The sequence below is a fragment of the Phascolarctos cinereus genome, unplaced genomic scaffold (assembly GCF_003287225.1).
Source record: "Phascolarctos cinereus isolate Bilbo 61053 unplaced genomic scaffold, phaCin_HiC Scaffold_4;HRSCAF=312, whole genome shotgun sequence".
NCBI classification, from domain to species: domain Eukaryota; kingdom Metazoa; phylum Chordata; class Mammalia; order Diprotodontia; family Phascolarctidae; genus Phascolarctos; species Phascolarctos cinereus.
Genome location: NW_027555847.1, coordinates 665,192,991 through 665,209,026, shown reverse-complemented (window position 1 = coordinate 665,209,026; position 16,036 = coordinate 665,192,991). Strand labels below are relative to the sequence as shown.

The window sequence follows — 16,036 nt, the reverse complement described above, 5'->3', positions numbered from 1 at the left end:
GGCAGAAAAAGAAAAATATTAAGCCCTGCCACATAGAAGATGTGTGTGAGGCTATCCACTGCCTTTTATTTGAAGGGCACAGATGAAGAATCAACCCTACCCAAGCAGCACCACCTGCTGGTTGATGTAACTTCATTTGTGCAAGGTGCAAATTTCCCTAACTGTGTTGTGCCAATTTTCTTACATCCCATCTGGCTCCAGATACCTAGTAGGTAAACATGGCTTTAGATGGCAGATTCTCCTGTCCATCTCTCAGGAGCTCAGAGGATTTAACCAGATCCTTTTTATCTCCTCAGTAGCCCTGGAAGCAGGAAGACGAGTTGCCTAAAATCCATCTCCCTGAAGGGGACACTGAGGTTAGGCTCAACAGAACTGATTTGTTAAAAGGTGCTTCTGTTCTTGTTAATGGGACAACTTAATGGGGCCCAGGGCAGCAGCATTCTACTCTGGTAGCTGCCTGTGGCCTGAGCAATGTTTGAAGATTTAGCAGAGAAAGTCGATGGAGCTTCTCTGTCTATAGACATTGCAGCTAGTCCAGTAGGGTCCCCCAGAGGGGATGTTGGAATTGGGAAAATGCAAGTTATTAGCACAAAGCTGGGATGGCTCTTCTTTCTCCAGGAGGACCCTTCCCCTAAGGGAAGGTTAAACATATCTGTCGCTTGTCGGTTCTGGATCCCACTCTGGGATTCAGTTCATTCAGCTCTTGGAGTCCCTGTTGCAGAGGTCTGGTTTATGCCATTGATATGTAGAAGAATGGGGCCAATCAGAAGAGGGAGCTTCCTGGGCAGGATTTCACCTCCAGGGTTACATACCAGGTTAGGGATGGTGGGGGGTGTGAGCTTGAGATGCTAAGCAGTAAGCAGAATAAATAGGGTGAGGGGTATGGAAGGGAACAGGTTCTTTTCTAACCTAGTACCTAAAGCACATCCCTTACCTGGTAGGCAAAATCTGTTTAAGTGACTGTGAATGTGGATGGCCTCACCACTCATTTTGTAGCCCTAGGGCACAAGTTCACAGGACAGAGACTGAGAAATCTGACTAGGCAGCCTGGAGGAGATGGGAAGAGTGGAATTCATGCCAGCCAGGACCAAGGAGGTTAGGGACCCTCTGTGATGATTCTCCAGCCCCTCAGGAAGGGTGTCGTCAAAGCCATGCTCTTGTAAGTGGTTGAAGTTCAGGGATTATTTTGAATGTTTTGGAAGAGACCTACACTGGAGGTCTTTAAGCAGAGGTTGAGCGACCCCTAATGAGGATTGTTTCTCAGGCATGAGTTGGACTAGATGGACACCAAGTTCCCTTCCAACTGCACAGTTCTGTGATTCTCACCCTGCCCTTGGAGCTGCAGTTTGGAGCCTGAGTTCTTACCTGGGCCTAGCCATGGGAAGTGGAGGGACACGTGAGAGAGAACATGGCATAGAGGAAAGCACTGGATTTAGAGTCAGAACCTGGCTTCTAATCTCAGCCCTGCTATATAACTCCTTGTCTAATCTTGGGTATGATACCTTCTGTGACCCCTAGTTTCTTTAAAATGGGGGTGGTAATTATAGTCTGCCTCACAGGGTTGTCATAAGGAGATAATGTATGTAAAGTGCTTTGTAAAGTGGAAGATGCTGTACAAATGTGCACTATCACTATTTTTCATCACCTGGAAGCCCAAGCTAACTGGAACCTGGGAGGTGGCTTCATCTCTGCATAGATACCAGAGCCTAAGGGGCCCTCTCTCCCTCACCTTGCACCCAGCTGACTTCTTGATCCCAAAGGCTTCTTGTTAGGAGATCTCATGCAAAGTTCCTAGCAATAGGAGACATCCAGAAGTGGAATGGGTTGCCTAGGGACGTAGGACTTCCTGTCCTTGGGGGCGTCAATAGAGGCAGAAGGACTCCTTGTCAGGGGCAGTGTGAAAGGGTAGAGGCTGAGCTAGATGAAGCCCCCTCAAAGTGTGTGTTTCTGAGACATCAGACCAGAATTTTCTGACTTGTTCTTTTCACCCCCAGCTCCTAGGGAAGGGGCTGCATGGAAAAGGCCAGGGCTGCAGGGGAGTGCCCTGGTGCCTAAAAGGAGCCTGTGAGATATTTGTGAGGAGAAGGATGGGAAGGAGCATGGAGGCAAGCCCATGTGCTGGGAGCTTAGCTCAGGCTAAGTTTAGCTTGGGAGGGCATTCTCTCCAGCAGCTGCTCCCTTGTGCCAGCGTTGCCCTGACTTGAGCCCAGACCTCAGCTTCATCCTGTAGTGGGGCAGAGCCAGGCCCTGGGCAGCTAGCCAAGGAAGAAGGAAGGCCTTTGAGGGTGAGGGGGTGGGGAGGATTCTGGAAGGAATGAGATTCAGGGAAGGTCAGGCAGTCCTTCAAGCACAGCATGGGGTTACTCCCAAGCTCAGCGCTTGGGGGCTCTTCCTGGCATTCTACTCCATACTCAGGGTGAAGGGCCCCATCAGCCAGGTGAGTGGGGGCTCATGCTCCAGGCCCACCATCAGCCCCTCTAGCCCCTGCCATGTCTGGTTCAGGCTCTCACGACTCTGGGCGAGCTCAGTGGCAGACAAGTCCCCGAAGGAGCGAGCAACGGCAAGGAGGCCATGAAGCTCTCCGACGCTGTGGCGTGCCCGCCGAACCCCCTGCTGAAACTCAGTGGGGAGGCCCTGGAGGCTGGTGGCCAGGGCCCCGTAGCTGGCATGGAGCTCTTGGACGAGGCTTCGAGCCCTGGGGAGAAGCCTGGACTCTGGTAGCTGCAGAAGGAGGAGAAAAGTGAGCAGGGGAGACAGATTAACGCTCAAGTCCTCCCTTCCACCCGCCCTGGGCAGGAGGTGGCTGCCACCGTACCTCTGTTTGTTCAGATTCCTCCTGGCACTGCCTCCAGCCCAGCCCTTGCTGCTGGAACATTCTTCCCTCTTCGCAAGCATGGCTCTCCTCTGTGTCCCGTTTGACCTCTTCAATCTGAAAGAGCAAAATGAAATGGGGGTCCTTCTCAAGCCAGGGTAGCTAGGAGCTCATAGAACCCTTAGGGGCACAGGATTTTAAAGCTCAGTTGGAATAATTTTATAGGTGAGGAAACCGAGGGCCAGACAGGGGTTGTGAGTCTGGGTCCAAATCTAGAGTTCATTATATTAGGCAGAGGAGCTGGTCTGGAGACCTGACTTTTTGACTTCATCAAAGGTCATCCTCCATTTGTGTACACAGCAATGGCTACCCCATAGGGTCACTCTTGTGGTATGGGGTTTCTAACGGTATTAGTGTAAATGTTCGCTTCCCATACTCTGAAGATATTTGAAAGAAAAAAACAAAACAAAACCACCCAATAATATAGTTATATCTTGAAAAATAACAGTTATAATAAGGCACACTCTAGATTTTATATAGGCCAGATTTTGGACCAGAACTGTATGTAGTGTAACTTGAAGAACTCAGGGATGTCCCCTTTCTTCCAGGGATGTCCAAAATCCCACTCAGATTCAATAGCCTTAAAAAAAATACAAGTACCATTTGAAGGGATGTCATTCATCCCCCAGAGTAATGTGGATTAGATTGTTATTCTACTACCTAGTTGAAATCCCAGGACCGAGGAAATGAGAAGTTAGGGAAAGGATGAAGAAAAGTTTTGGAGCTCAGGGCACTTGATGGGGGCTGGAAGAGGTATGGCATTGAGGTTGGAGTGAGGCTGGAGGGCTCTTTGGATAGGTAGAGGTTGGAGAGGGGGCGACAGGTTGAGAGGAGCACAGAAAGGGAGATGGAAGGACAGCAAAGGCATTTCATCCCTTGATTCCACCTAAGACTGGTTTTGAGGTGTCCAAACCTCCTTGGACAACTCTTTTGGCCACATTCATGGCACCAGTGACTCCAGTGCAAACAGTGGCCTTAGTGCCTGTTGTTATTTTTTGTGTGGTATCCAAGCCAGTCTGGAGGGCTCCCTTGGCTACATTTGTGGCACCAGTCACATCAGTTAAGACAGTGTCCTCGGTTCTACCATCTTTGCCTGTGGATGGAGGGGGTGAGTGGAGGTGATACATAGGCTTATATGTGAAGCTCTTTGAGATCTGTAGAGGAAAAAGGTGATGTGGTGAAGGTAAAGGTCTACTAATCCTGGCTAAAGTAGCTTGACCTTAGGGTGAGCTGATCTAGCGATGTAAGTGCAGCTGAAGGAGGGACAAGAAGGTTTGGGAGCTGGAGAAGGGTTTTCCTACCAGTGTGAGGGTCTCCTGCAACTGGGCCAAAGTCCCCCAGGCCTGCTCCTTGCTCTGCTGCAGTTTATTTAGGGTGTGCTCGTAGGCCCTCTGGCGCAGGCTGGTGGACAGGTTTCCCAGTTGCACAAAGTAGTTCTTCTGGTCTGTGAACATCACCTTTGGCCCAAGATCAGAGGCAGCTAGCTGAGCTGGAGGAAAGAAAATGGGGGGAGGAATAAATCTGGGGAGGTCCTTGGGTCTTCTAAGCCCCCTTTCCTTTTCTTGTTTTATTATTTAGTAAGCATTTCCTGTGTGCTAGGCATGGAAGGAAAATTCCTGCCCTCAGGGAGCTTACAGTGTATCTGTAGGATAATATGCAACAATTAGTAACCAAAATAACAGTAATGACAAAATAGCCTTTTGTTAACAGACTTTCTACACTGAAGTCATCACAAACTGGGAATTATGTTTTAAACATGTTTTCACCTTGAGTCCTTCCGAGATGCTTTTTTATTGAAATATGGAAGTTCCTTCTATTAGCTAGAATGAAGTTGAAGGTGCTGAGTGAAGGAAGAGGTTAGGGTTGATCTTGAGAGATCAGGTAAGAGCCCCAGAAGCAACCCTTCAAAGCAGGGGACTGAGGTTCTCTAGGAATCAGGAGTCAAACACTGAAAGGTGATGGGCAGCTAGATTCAGTGCTGGGGGAGTAACCCAAGATTGGAGTAGGGCAAGTGGAATGGAGGGTGAAGACTGAAACCTACCTCATCTCCCTGTTTGTTCTCTAACTTGTCTGTCTTCTTCAAGACATTGACTTACCTTGTTCTTCTTCATTCATGGGGAGGAAGCCAGCCAACTGTTCCCTTGTTTTGTGCACTGGGGTTTCCATGTTGCCCACCACCACATGGGTGACACCAGTCTCGTCACCTAGGCTGGGGCTGTCAGGTGCATTTGCTTCTCCCTGAATGATCCCTTTAGCAAAATCCATCACGCTGGACGCCAGGCCCTTAGTGCCTGTTTTGGCTACTGTGGTGTTTTCCAGACTTTCATGGACAGCTTTTTTTGCCAGGTATGCTGCACTGGAGACTTCTCTGGACAGAGCATCTTTGTTGACAGAGGTGACTGATTGAGTGTTGTCCAAACCAGTCTGAATGGTCCCTTTGGCCATGTGCACTGCACCAGTCACCCCACTGCAGAGGGAGTCCTTGGTTCCAGTCACAATGGATTTTGTGGTGTCTAGACCTCCCTGGATAACTCTTTCAGTCACATTCACTGCACCAGTGACTCCAGTGTGCAAAGCATCCTTAGTGCCAGTTGCTATATTTTGTGTAGCATCCAAGCCACTCTGGACAGCTCCTTTGGCCACATTCATGGCACTAGTCAAACCACTGTAAACAGTGTCCTTGGTTCCACCTAAGACTGATTTTGAGGTGTCTAGACCTCCCCAGATAACTCCTTTGGCTACATTCACTGTGCCAGTCATGCCACCGTAGACAGTGTCCTTAGTGCCAGTTGCTGTATTTTGTGTAGCATCCAAGCCAGTCTGGGCAGCTCCTTTGGCCACATTCATGGCTCCAGTCAAACCACTGCAAACAGTCTCCTTGGTTCCAGTCACAACTGACTTTGTGGTGTCTAGACCTCCCTGAACAGCTCCTTTGGCCACATTCACTGCACCAGTGACTCCAGTGCAAACAGTGGCCTTAGTGCCTGTTGCTATTTTTTGTGTGGTATCCAAGCCAGTCTGGAGGGCTCCCTTGGCTACATTTGTGGCACCAGTCACACCAGTCAAGACAGTGTCCTTGGTTCCACCTAAAACTGATCTTGAGGTGTGTAGACCTCCCTGGACAGCTCCTTTGGCCACATTCATGGCACCAGTGACTCCAGTGCAAACAGTGTCCTTAGTGCCAGCTGCTATGTTTTGTGTGGCATCCAAGCCACTCTGGACAGCTCCTTTGGCCATTTTTGCTGCACCAATCATGCCACTGAGAGCATTGTCCTTAGTTCCAGTCAGAACTGACTTTGTGGTGTCCAGACCTCCTTGGACAGCTCCTTTGGCCACATTCATGGCACCAGTGACTCCAGTGTAAACAGTGTTCTTAGTGCCAGCTGCTATGTTTTGTGTAGCATCCAAGCCACTCTGGACAGCTCCTTTGGCCACATTCATGGCACCAGTGACTCCAGTGAAAACAGTGTCCTTGGTTCCACCTAAGACTGATTTTGAGGTGTCTAGACCTCCCTGGATAACTCCTTTGGCTACATTCACTGTGCCAGTCATACCACTGCAGACAGTGTCTTTAGTACCAGTTGCTATGTTTTGTGTAGTATCTAAGCCACTCTGGATAGCTCCTTTGGCCATTTTTGCTGCACCAGTCATGCTGCTGAGAACAGTGTCCTTGGTTCCAGTCACAACTGACTTTGTGGTGTCTAGACCTCCCTGGACAGCTCCTTTGGCCACATTCATGGCACCAGTGACCCCAGTGCAAACAGTGTCTTTAGTGCCTGTTGCAATTTTTTGTGTGGTGTCCAAGCCAGTCTGGAGGGCTCCCTTGGCTACATTTGTGGCACCAGTCACACCAGTCAAGACAGTGTCCTTGGTTCCACCTAAAACTGATTTTGAGGTGTTCAGACCTCCCTGGATAGCTCCTTTGGCCACATTCACTGTGCCAGTCATACCACTGCAGACAGTGTCTTTAGTACCAGTTGCTATGTTTTTTGTAGCATCCAAGCCACTCTGGACAGCTCCTTTGGCCACATTCATGGCTCCAGTCAAACCACTGCAAACAGTCTCCTTGGTTCCAGTCACAACTGACTTTGTGGTGTCTAGACCTCCCTGAACAGCTCCTTTGGCCACATTCATGCACCAGTGACTCCAGTGCAAACAGTGTCCTTAGTGCTTGTTGCAATTTTTTGTGTGGTGTCCAAGCCAGTCTGGAGGGCTCCCTTGGCTATTTTGTGGCTCCAGTGACACCAGTCAGGCAGTGTCCTTGGTTCCACCTAACACTGATTTTGAGGTGTCCAACCTCCTGAACTCCTTTGGCCACATTCACTGCACCAGTGACTCCAGTGCAAACAGTGTCCTTAGTGCCAGTTGCTATGTTTTGTGTAGTATTTAAGCCACTCTGGACAGCTCCTTGGCCACATTGCACTGGCACCAGTCATGCACCAAGAACACTGTCCTTAGTTCCAGTCACAACTGACTTTGTAGTGTCTAGACCTCCCTGAACAGCTCCTTTGGCCACATTCACTGCACCTGTGACTCCTGTGCAGACAGTATCCTTAGTGCTTGTTGCTACTTTTTGTGTGGTGTCCAAGCCTGTTTGGAGGGCTCCCTTGGTTATGTTTGTGGCACTGGTGACACCAGTTAGGACAGTGTCCTTGGTTCCACCTAACACTGATTTTGAGATGTCTAGACCTCCCTGAACTGCTCCTTTGGCCACATTCACTGCACCAGTGACTCCACTGACGACAGTGTCCTTGGTTCCAGTCAGAACTGACTTTGTGGTGTCCAAACCTCCCTGAACAGCTCCTTTGGCCACATTCATGGCACCAGTAACTCCAGTGCAAACAGTGTCTTTAGTGCCTGTTGCAATTTTTTGTGTGGTGTCCAAGCCTGTTTGGAGGGCTCCCTTAGCTACATTTGTGGCACCAGTCACACCAGTTAAGACAGTGTCCTTGGTTCCATCTAAGACTGATTTTGAGGTGTTCAGACCTCCCTGGATAGCTCCTTTGGCCACATTCACTGTGCCAGTCATACCACTGCAGACAGTGTCTTTAGTACCAGTTGCTATGTTTTTTGTAGCATCCAAGCCACTCTGGACAGCTCCTTTGGCCACATTCATGGCTCCAGTCAAACCACTGCAAACAGTCTCCTTGGTTCCAGTCACAACTGACTTTGTGGTGTCTAGACCTCCCTGAACAGCTCCTTTGGCCACATTCATGGCACCAGTGACTCCAGTGCAAACAGTGTCCTTAGTGCCTGTTGCAATTTTTTGTGTGGTGTCCAAGCCAGTCTGGAGGGCTCCCTTGGCTACTTTTGTGGCTCCAGTGACACCAGTCAAGACAGTGTCCTTGGTTCCACCTAACACTGATTTTGAGGTGTCCAAACCTCCTTGGACAACTCCTTTGGCCACATTCACTGCACCAGTGACTCCAGTGCAAACAGTGTCCTTAGTGCCAGTTGCTATGTTTTGTGTAGTATTTAAGCCACTCTGGACAGCTCCTTTGGCCACATTCATGGCACCAGTCATGCCACCAAGAACACTGTCCTTAGTTCCAGTCACAACTGACTTTGTAGTGTCTAGACCTCCCTGAACAGCTCCTTTGGCCACATTCACTGCACCTGTGACTCCTGTGCAGACAGTATCCTTAGTGCTTGTTGCTATTTTTTGTGTGGTGTCCAAGCCTGTTTGGAGGGCTCCCTTGGTTATGTTTGTGGCACTGGTGACACCAGTTAGGACAGTGTCCTTGGTTCCACCTAACACTGATTTTGAGATGTCTAGACCTCCCTGAACTGCTCCTTTGGCCACATTCACTGCACCAGTGACTCCACTGACGACAGTGTCCTTGGTTCCAGTCACAACTGACTTTGTGTTGTCTAGACCTCCCTGAACAACTCCTTTGGCCACATTGACTGCTGTAGTGACTCCAGCACAAACAGTATCCTTTGTGCCAGTTGCTATGTTTTTTGTAGTATCTGTGCCACTCTGAACAGTTCCTTTGGCCACATTCACTGCACTTGTTACTCCACTGCACACAAAGTCTTTAGTTCCAGACACAGCTGTTTTTGCAGTGTTCACACCTCCCTCAATGGCTCCTGTTGCAATAGCCTGGGTGGCCCCTTTTGCTGTTTCCATAGCACCAGTGACTCCCTTGCAGATGGTGTTCTTGGTGCTGCTCACAATTGATTTGGTCGAATCCAGACCCCCTTGAACCATGCCTTTGGCCATATCCACCATATTGGCCATCCCAGGAGTGACTGTGTCCTTTTTCCCAGTCACCTTTGAGCATACCTCCTTTGCCTCAGACATTTCCTGGTGGACAGAGAGATTGGAGGTCAGGGAAGGGCTTGGAAAGTCTCATTTCATTTCTTCCTTTACCCTCAATTACTATGTTATTTTTTATGGAATAATAATAACATCTCAGAGTTGGAATGGACATCAGTGGTCCTCGAATCATCTCACCCATACCTGAATAAGAATTCCCTTTCCAACTACCCTGACCAATGGTCATCCAGCCTTCACTTGAAAACTTCCAGAGAAGGGGATTTCACTTTTTCCTGATGCAGTCCACCCTACTTTTAGCCCTATCTCTTCACCTGGTCAGGGGATTTGGGAGACTGCTTAACCATGTAAGGGACATTGTTACTTTCATGTTTATTTTGAGTTCCCCCTAGGGAAAAGTGGTAAGGATGTCCATTCAATCAATTATTCTACCTGTAAGTATTTAGCAAGTACTGATTAAAAGTTGGGCTCTGTGACTGGCTACGCTATGGGAAAGACTAGAGAAGGAGAAGACCTGGGTTCTAACCTTGGAGAGCTCCATATCAAATTAGGCCCATGAAGTTTATGTGTAGGTAAAGATGGCTAATCATTCAAGACCACGTCTGCCTAGGTCCAATAAGTGGCCCAACTAGTAATGTCTATAGAACATTCAAGGAGAAAGGGTCCAGATTATGCCAAGCTCAGGTAATGAACCTGGAGGGAATGAGGAGCCATGGAGAGTTTGAATGGGGAATCACATGAGGAAAACAATATTCATGGAAGATTAATCTGGTGGCAAGTATGCTGTTATTCACTACCATTCACAAAGTCCCCAGGGACTAGCTTATTCCCCGTGCACACATCCAGGGATCACTGTATTACGTCTTTGGGTCTTTCACCCTTCTCACCTTTCCTGGTGGTTTCTCCTCCAACCTGGCCAGGCTTTCAGAGGTGTGCTCATCTACAGTGGAACCTGGGGAGACAAGATGCTTAGAGACCAGAGGAAGGGTATCTAGAAGGTGAAGATGAATTAGGAGACGTGGGAATTGGGGCTAGAGTGCAGGACAGACAAAGCACCATGGCACACCCACTTGTGAATCCAGTAGGCAGTGCTTGGATACTATCCAGCTCCGGAGATCAGAGACCAGTGCACACAGTCAGGTGTGCTCAGCCATCAGAGACCTGAGTGGCCATTCCAGTCCAAACAGGTATAGACCAGACCCCAATGAAGATGTTATGCTGTTTGTTTCCTCTGACCATATCCAACCTGCCAGCCCACATCTGGTTAAACTAGGGCTGAGTCTCCATGACCAGAGGGGTAGTGTCTGCCCAGGCCCATGGAGCATCCCACCCCAACCCCACATGTCCCCACTTCACCTGAGTTGGGGATAAGGAGTCCCCAACAATCACCAAGGGCTTTGGCTATGCCAGGAACCTCTCTGAAAGTCCAGTCCTTCCCTCTTACCCTTTTTGCCCCCTCACCAACTTCCAATAAATCCTAAAAGGACAGGAGACCACAAGAATGGGTGGGGGCTGAGGGATTAGGTGGGAAGAGTTGGAGTGGCACTGACGGTGAAGTATGCCTGGAAAATGAGGCTTAGGGGTGGAGGAGGTTTTTCATTTTGTGTAACATGCTGTCCTTGAAGTAAGGACACAGAAACTTAACCCATCAGAGTGTTCCCTTCTCCCTCCACTCTCCCTGGCTTTGGGCTCTGATGGGGCCCCTGGGAGGGGGTTTACAGGAAGTGGTATTGTGGCTACCCTCTCAGGGCACGACATCCGTCTCCCCTTAGTGACCCATTACGGGGTTTCCTTGACCCTCAGAGGGCCTGGTTCTGTCTGAACATTTGCGGCCATTTACTGGTCACAGCTTTCTAGCTGTGTCAGGGTGGAAGCTCAAAGGTTCAGAGTAGTAGGTGGCATCCCAGAGCCCCCCTCGAATCCCCCTTTGGTACTGAACCTCCAGGGGCAGGGAGCCAGTGGGCGGCTCCTCTCCCTGCTGCCAGCTCACCCTGTGCTCTGAATTGGCAGCTGCGACATCCCTAGCTGAGGTATGTGGAACAGGAGTCAGATAGCCGAGGCTCAGGGGCCAGTCCTCAGATGGTTGTGGTGGGGGGGTGGTAGGGGAACAAAGGGGGGGAGGGGATGTCTCTGGCCTGGCACTAGGATTATTTCACAGAATCTTAGAGTTACAAGTGACCTTAGAAATAATTTCGTTCAATCTGTGCCTGATCAGTAATTCCTATATCCACTTGGATTGTCACCCAGCCTCTGCTTGAAGATCTCCATGATGGAGGGCTCACTATCCTGGGGCAGCCCATTCCAATTTTGGACAGCACTAACTGTTAGGAAGCTCCCCGCCTTTATGTTAAGCACAAATCTACCCTCCTGAAGCTTCCCACTATGGTTCCTCCCCTTTGACATCTTCCTCAACTCCCACTATCTGACCCAATTACTCACACCCCCCAACACCCTCTTCTCTTACATGAGGATACCATTCCCAGAAGCACCATAGGAAGTTCAGGCTGACCTAGGGAAAACCCCAGGACTGGGGGGTGGGGAAGGTGGACTCAGTAGTGGGGCCCAGTCCAGATAGAGATTCCTCAGTTTCCCCTTCTTCCTTAAGTGATAAAACGAGGCTCTCTACCAGCCTCTTCTGATCTTTGTCTCTCTCTTTCTCTCACACACATATTCCACATGACATCTGTATAGAATACTAAAGGTTGACCTCAGGGGCTGGTGTGGTGAGGGAGGAAGCTGGCAGTAAACCAGCTTCCAGGGGCAGCCTTAGGGTTTGGAGAAGATTCTAGTCTGCTCTGCTATTTCTTACCCATGTGGCTTTGGGAGAGTAGCAGCCTCTCTGAGCTTCGGTTTTCCCATCAGTAAAATTCAAGAGTTGGATTGGATAACCCCTAAGACTCCTATGAGCTCTAATTCCTGTAATTCTATGAATCTCTTCTAGAGATGGAAATTGGGAGAATCACTCCCTAAGACAAGCTTGATTGGCATCAAGCCCTCAGTCTCAATGGGATGCTAGGTAGCTAGGTGGGGCAGTGAATAGAATGTTGGCCTTGGAGTCAGACAGACTTGAGTTCAAATTCTGCCCTAGACACTTATTTGCTGTGTGACAAATCACTTGACCTCTTTGCCTCAGTTTCCTCATCTGTAAAATGGAATAATAATAGCACCTACCTCCTAGAATTTTTATGATGTAATAATATGTGTGTAGTATTTTGAAAATCTTGAAGTGCTATATATGCCTATTATTATTATTGTTGCTGTTGTTATAGCAGAGGGCTACCAGGCCCTACCCTGTCCCATAGGTCCCCTTCCTTCCAACACACACTCACTGTGTTGGGCATTAGGCCCTGACTTGATGTCCCCACGAGCCTCTTTTGATGAACTAGAAGAAAACAGGTTTCGGGCCGAGCCAAAGAGGGGCAAGCTTCCTAGAAAACTGCCCAGAGTCTGCAAAGAGAGGAGATAGGTTTAGAGAAGGGGCGAGTCAGGGAAAGGTGGTTGGGACTACCCTTGGCCCCACTCCTTTTTGTGGCCACTGGGTGGCTGACTACAAAGCTTGGGTAGAGGGAAGAGATCAGGCTTCTAGTCTGCTTCTGGGCTGCACCACTAACTTGCTGTGTGTGTCCGTGGGGCGGGTTATTGTTTCTTCCTGGGCCTCAGTTTCCTTGTATATCATACAGGGATAATAACCCCTGCCCTGGTGATCTTCCAGACTCTCAGGGCTGTTAGGATTGGGTGAAAAAAAACCCCAGAAAAGCCATGCTTTGAACAGATATGACATATTAACATCATCAGCCAGCACCTCCCCCCTCTTTTCCCTCTAGGTATCTCATCCTCATCCCTAGTAGTCCCAAAGTAGGCCCTTGGTTCCTCTCCCCACCTCCCCCATCCCAGTTTATTCCCTGGCTTCCCTTGGGCTAGTGTAGATCATGCCATAAGCAGAATGCAGTGGGGTAGAGGAACAGCCACTGAGGGGTAGGGACACCCTCCTTCCCCAGCCTACCTTGGACTTGGTCTCTTGGCCCCGGTTTGGGGCTGCTGCTGCTCCTTCCTCTCTAGTCGACATAGTAATATTGGGGAAGCTGAGGGAGGAGACAAAGTGATCAGAACCCGGGCAGTGAGAGCCTCCCACCGTCACACACATCCTTTTGCCACTTCCCCTCAACACCTTACAGAGAATGGCCGTGGTGCCATGGAAAGGGCATCAGACTCTGTGGTCAGGATCTTATCTTAATTATTACTTTGTCTGTCACTGGCTGTATTCTGGGGGCATCTTACTAACCCAAGCCTAAAATGAGGGGCTTGAACTGGTTGATCTCAAAAGTTCCTTCCAACATTAAGCCTGTGAGCCTTCAGAGCCCTCTCTTCCTTCCCACAGCCCCATCTCCTTCAGACCTGCCCTCCCACAGTTATCTGCCTCAGACCTGCCCTCCCACAGCTTGCTGCCCCATCTCTCTCAGTGCCCCCCAACTGGCTGCCCTATCTCCCCAAGACTTCCTTCCTTTACCACTACCATTTCTTGCCACCCCCTCCCTCCCAGCCTTCCTTATCTTCCTTTGCCATGTCTGGGAGTAAGACCAAAGAAGTCAGAATAATTCCAGCAGCCAGGCGGTCAGGCCCCAGGCTTGTTGAGCCCTTCTTCTGTGGAAAAGGCTAATAGGGCAGGTTCCCACAATACTAGTCCTTCTGTTACAGATATCTATGCTGCCTTTAGGGAATCAGAGCCCCTGCTCACTGACCTGGACTGAGTTGGGAAGTTGTTGGTTCTTTGCTCCCAAAAGAGAGGGTATCTGCTGGGTGGGAGCTGTGGTCTCCCAGCTTGGACCAAAGTCTCTGTGTACCTACCCTCTAGCAGCTACCCTGACCCTTATAGCAAGGGGGAGGGCAGGCAGGCCACCTGACAGGCTGAGGTGGGAGGGAGGAGCAAATCTGGGCTGGGGAGGTACCCAAAGCCTAGTGGGACAGTCACATGTTGCCTCTTCCCCTCCCCACCCCCATCCATCCTGGGCTCTGTGCCCCGCCCAAGCTGGAGGGCCAGCTGATGACACTTTGTTCCATTCCCAGAGGCCTTGGAGGAAGGGAGGAATGGGGGGAAGGGTACTATCAACTCCCACCCTCCACAATCCCTCCCTTGCCATCTGGGACAGAGAGAACACTGTGTGAGAACACTAGGTGACTCACCATATTGGTAGGGGAAACAGTGTCCAGGGCAAGGGGGAGCCCAGTGGGACAACTCAGGGATTTGGGGTCCCCATCTGCTCCAGAAGCCCTGGATGGCTTCATTCTGTCCCTTCCTTTTCTGGTCCATAAACTGGACCAGGCAAGGTGAGATTCATACCCAAGGTAGAACAAGTTGGAGTGGAGGAGGCAATTAGCAAGCTCCTGGATAGTGTAATGTGGGGCTGGCTAATAGGGATACTTTATGGGGGTCACATATAGGAGACCCTTAGTCCAAGTAATGAGACCTGGAACTCTCTCCAGCTGCTCCCTCTGACCCCAAGGAGCTGGTCCCCTGGCTTGGTGGATAGGCCCTTAGGACATGGAACAAAAATGTCAGAGCCCCAAGGGACTTTGAAATATGGAATAACAGCTGGAGAGGCTCTTGGAACAGAGGACCCAGCCTTTCAGAGCTGGGAGAGATCTTAGAATATCGGATGGAGAATATTGGTGGAGGAGAACACAAAGGAAAAGTGGGGAAAAGGAGAAGTCCAGCGGAGGCTGCCCAGACCCTCCTGTTCCCTCCCCTGCAAAAATGGCTTATGGCTTACTGAGGCCCTGGTGTGTATATACATGTATGTGTATGTGGGGGGAGTGCCAGACTGAGGAAGCAGCAGGCTTTGGCCTGAGGGAGTTGCCCTGGTGACCAATTAAAGAGGCGCCAGTCAACAAATATTACAGAGTTCACATATTTGGGGGTCCAGCCCTACACTTGGCTGCCCTGTGGCTGGAAACAGAAGACTAAGTCGAGTTCCCCATGTGTAGCCAGGGAGCCAGGCTGCACAGGTAAGCAGAGAGAGTTCATGATCCCAGGCTACCCTGAAGAGACAAAGAGTTGGGACCAGAGGAGTGTCAGGAACTTCCTGCGCATTGAAGGAGAGGTATGACATGAAGGAGGCAGGGAGGGGCATTTCAGGGAGGTATAGGACGGACAGAATTGGGGCATGTGAGAGGCCAAAGGGGAACCTTCACCCACTGACTTCTGGTGTGACTTCAGGCAACTTGTTTTCAGTCTTGGCTCCTCCATCTGGACAATGAGGGTGAATCACCCTGGGACTCCCTGGTAGATGTCAAGTGTCCCATCTTTGGGGTGAGACGGCATGTGGTTTCCAGAGCCTGATTTATACTGAGTCTGGGTGGCAGGGGGTGGGGAGGTGGGATGGGGCTGTCCACTATTGTGCCCAGACTTGGGGGTGAGGGCAGCTACCCTCAAAGGCCCTGGTTTCCTTGCCTCCAAGCTTGTTTGCTAAACAGTCTAAGGCTCAGTGTCATTATTCCCCATCTCTCCACACCCCTTCCCTCCTGCCCTCCATTCCAGGCCAAACCTCTCCTCTCATCCCAGCAAGGCCAAGGCTTGCCAAGGGTGACGGGAAGGGGGTGTCCAGCTTGATCCACTCAGGCATCACCTCCTCCCTGGATTTGTGGGTATGGACACTAAGTCTGTGGAAAGCAAGGACTCAGAAAGGCGATTTTTTTTTTTGTGAGACAATCGGGGTTAAGTGACTTGCCCAGGGTCCACACATCTAGTGTCAAGTGTCTGAGACCAGATTTGAACTCAGGCCCTCCTGACTCCAAGGCTGGAGCGCTATCCACTGCGCCACCCAGCTGCCCCAGAAAGGCGATTTCTTATGGGGGGAAGGTCATGAGTCACAGATTCTGAGTTAGAAGGG

General features: G+C 50.1%; 1 protein-coding gene across 1 annotated transcript; it reads right to left on the bottom strand.

Annotated features, from left to right (window-relative positions):
• Window positions 1-40: 40 nt before the first annotated feature.
• On the bottom strand, window positions 41-14,069 carry PLIN4 (perilipin 4). Its single transcript, XM_020971311.2, is given in 12 exon segments — window positions 41-2,721; window positions 2,816-2,929; window positions 4,174-4,361; window positions 4,969-7,005; window positions 7,008-7,097; window positions 7,100-7,126; window positions 7,129-7,169; window positions 7,171-9,179; window positions 10,037-10,101; window positions 12,479-12,596; window positions 13,153-13,231; window positions 13,889-14,069. Coding segments are annotated over 11 exon segments (5,073 nt in total). The 5' UTR covers window positions 13,216-13,231; window positions 13,889-14,069; the 3' UTR covers window positions 41-2,400.
• Window positions 14,070-16,036: the final 1,967 nt, after the last annotated feature.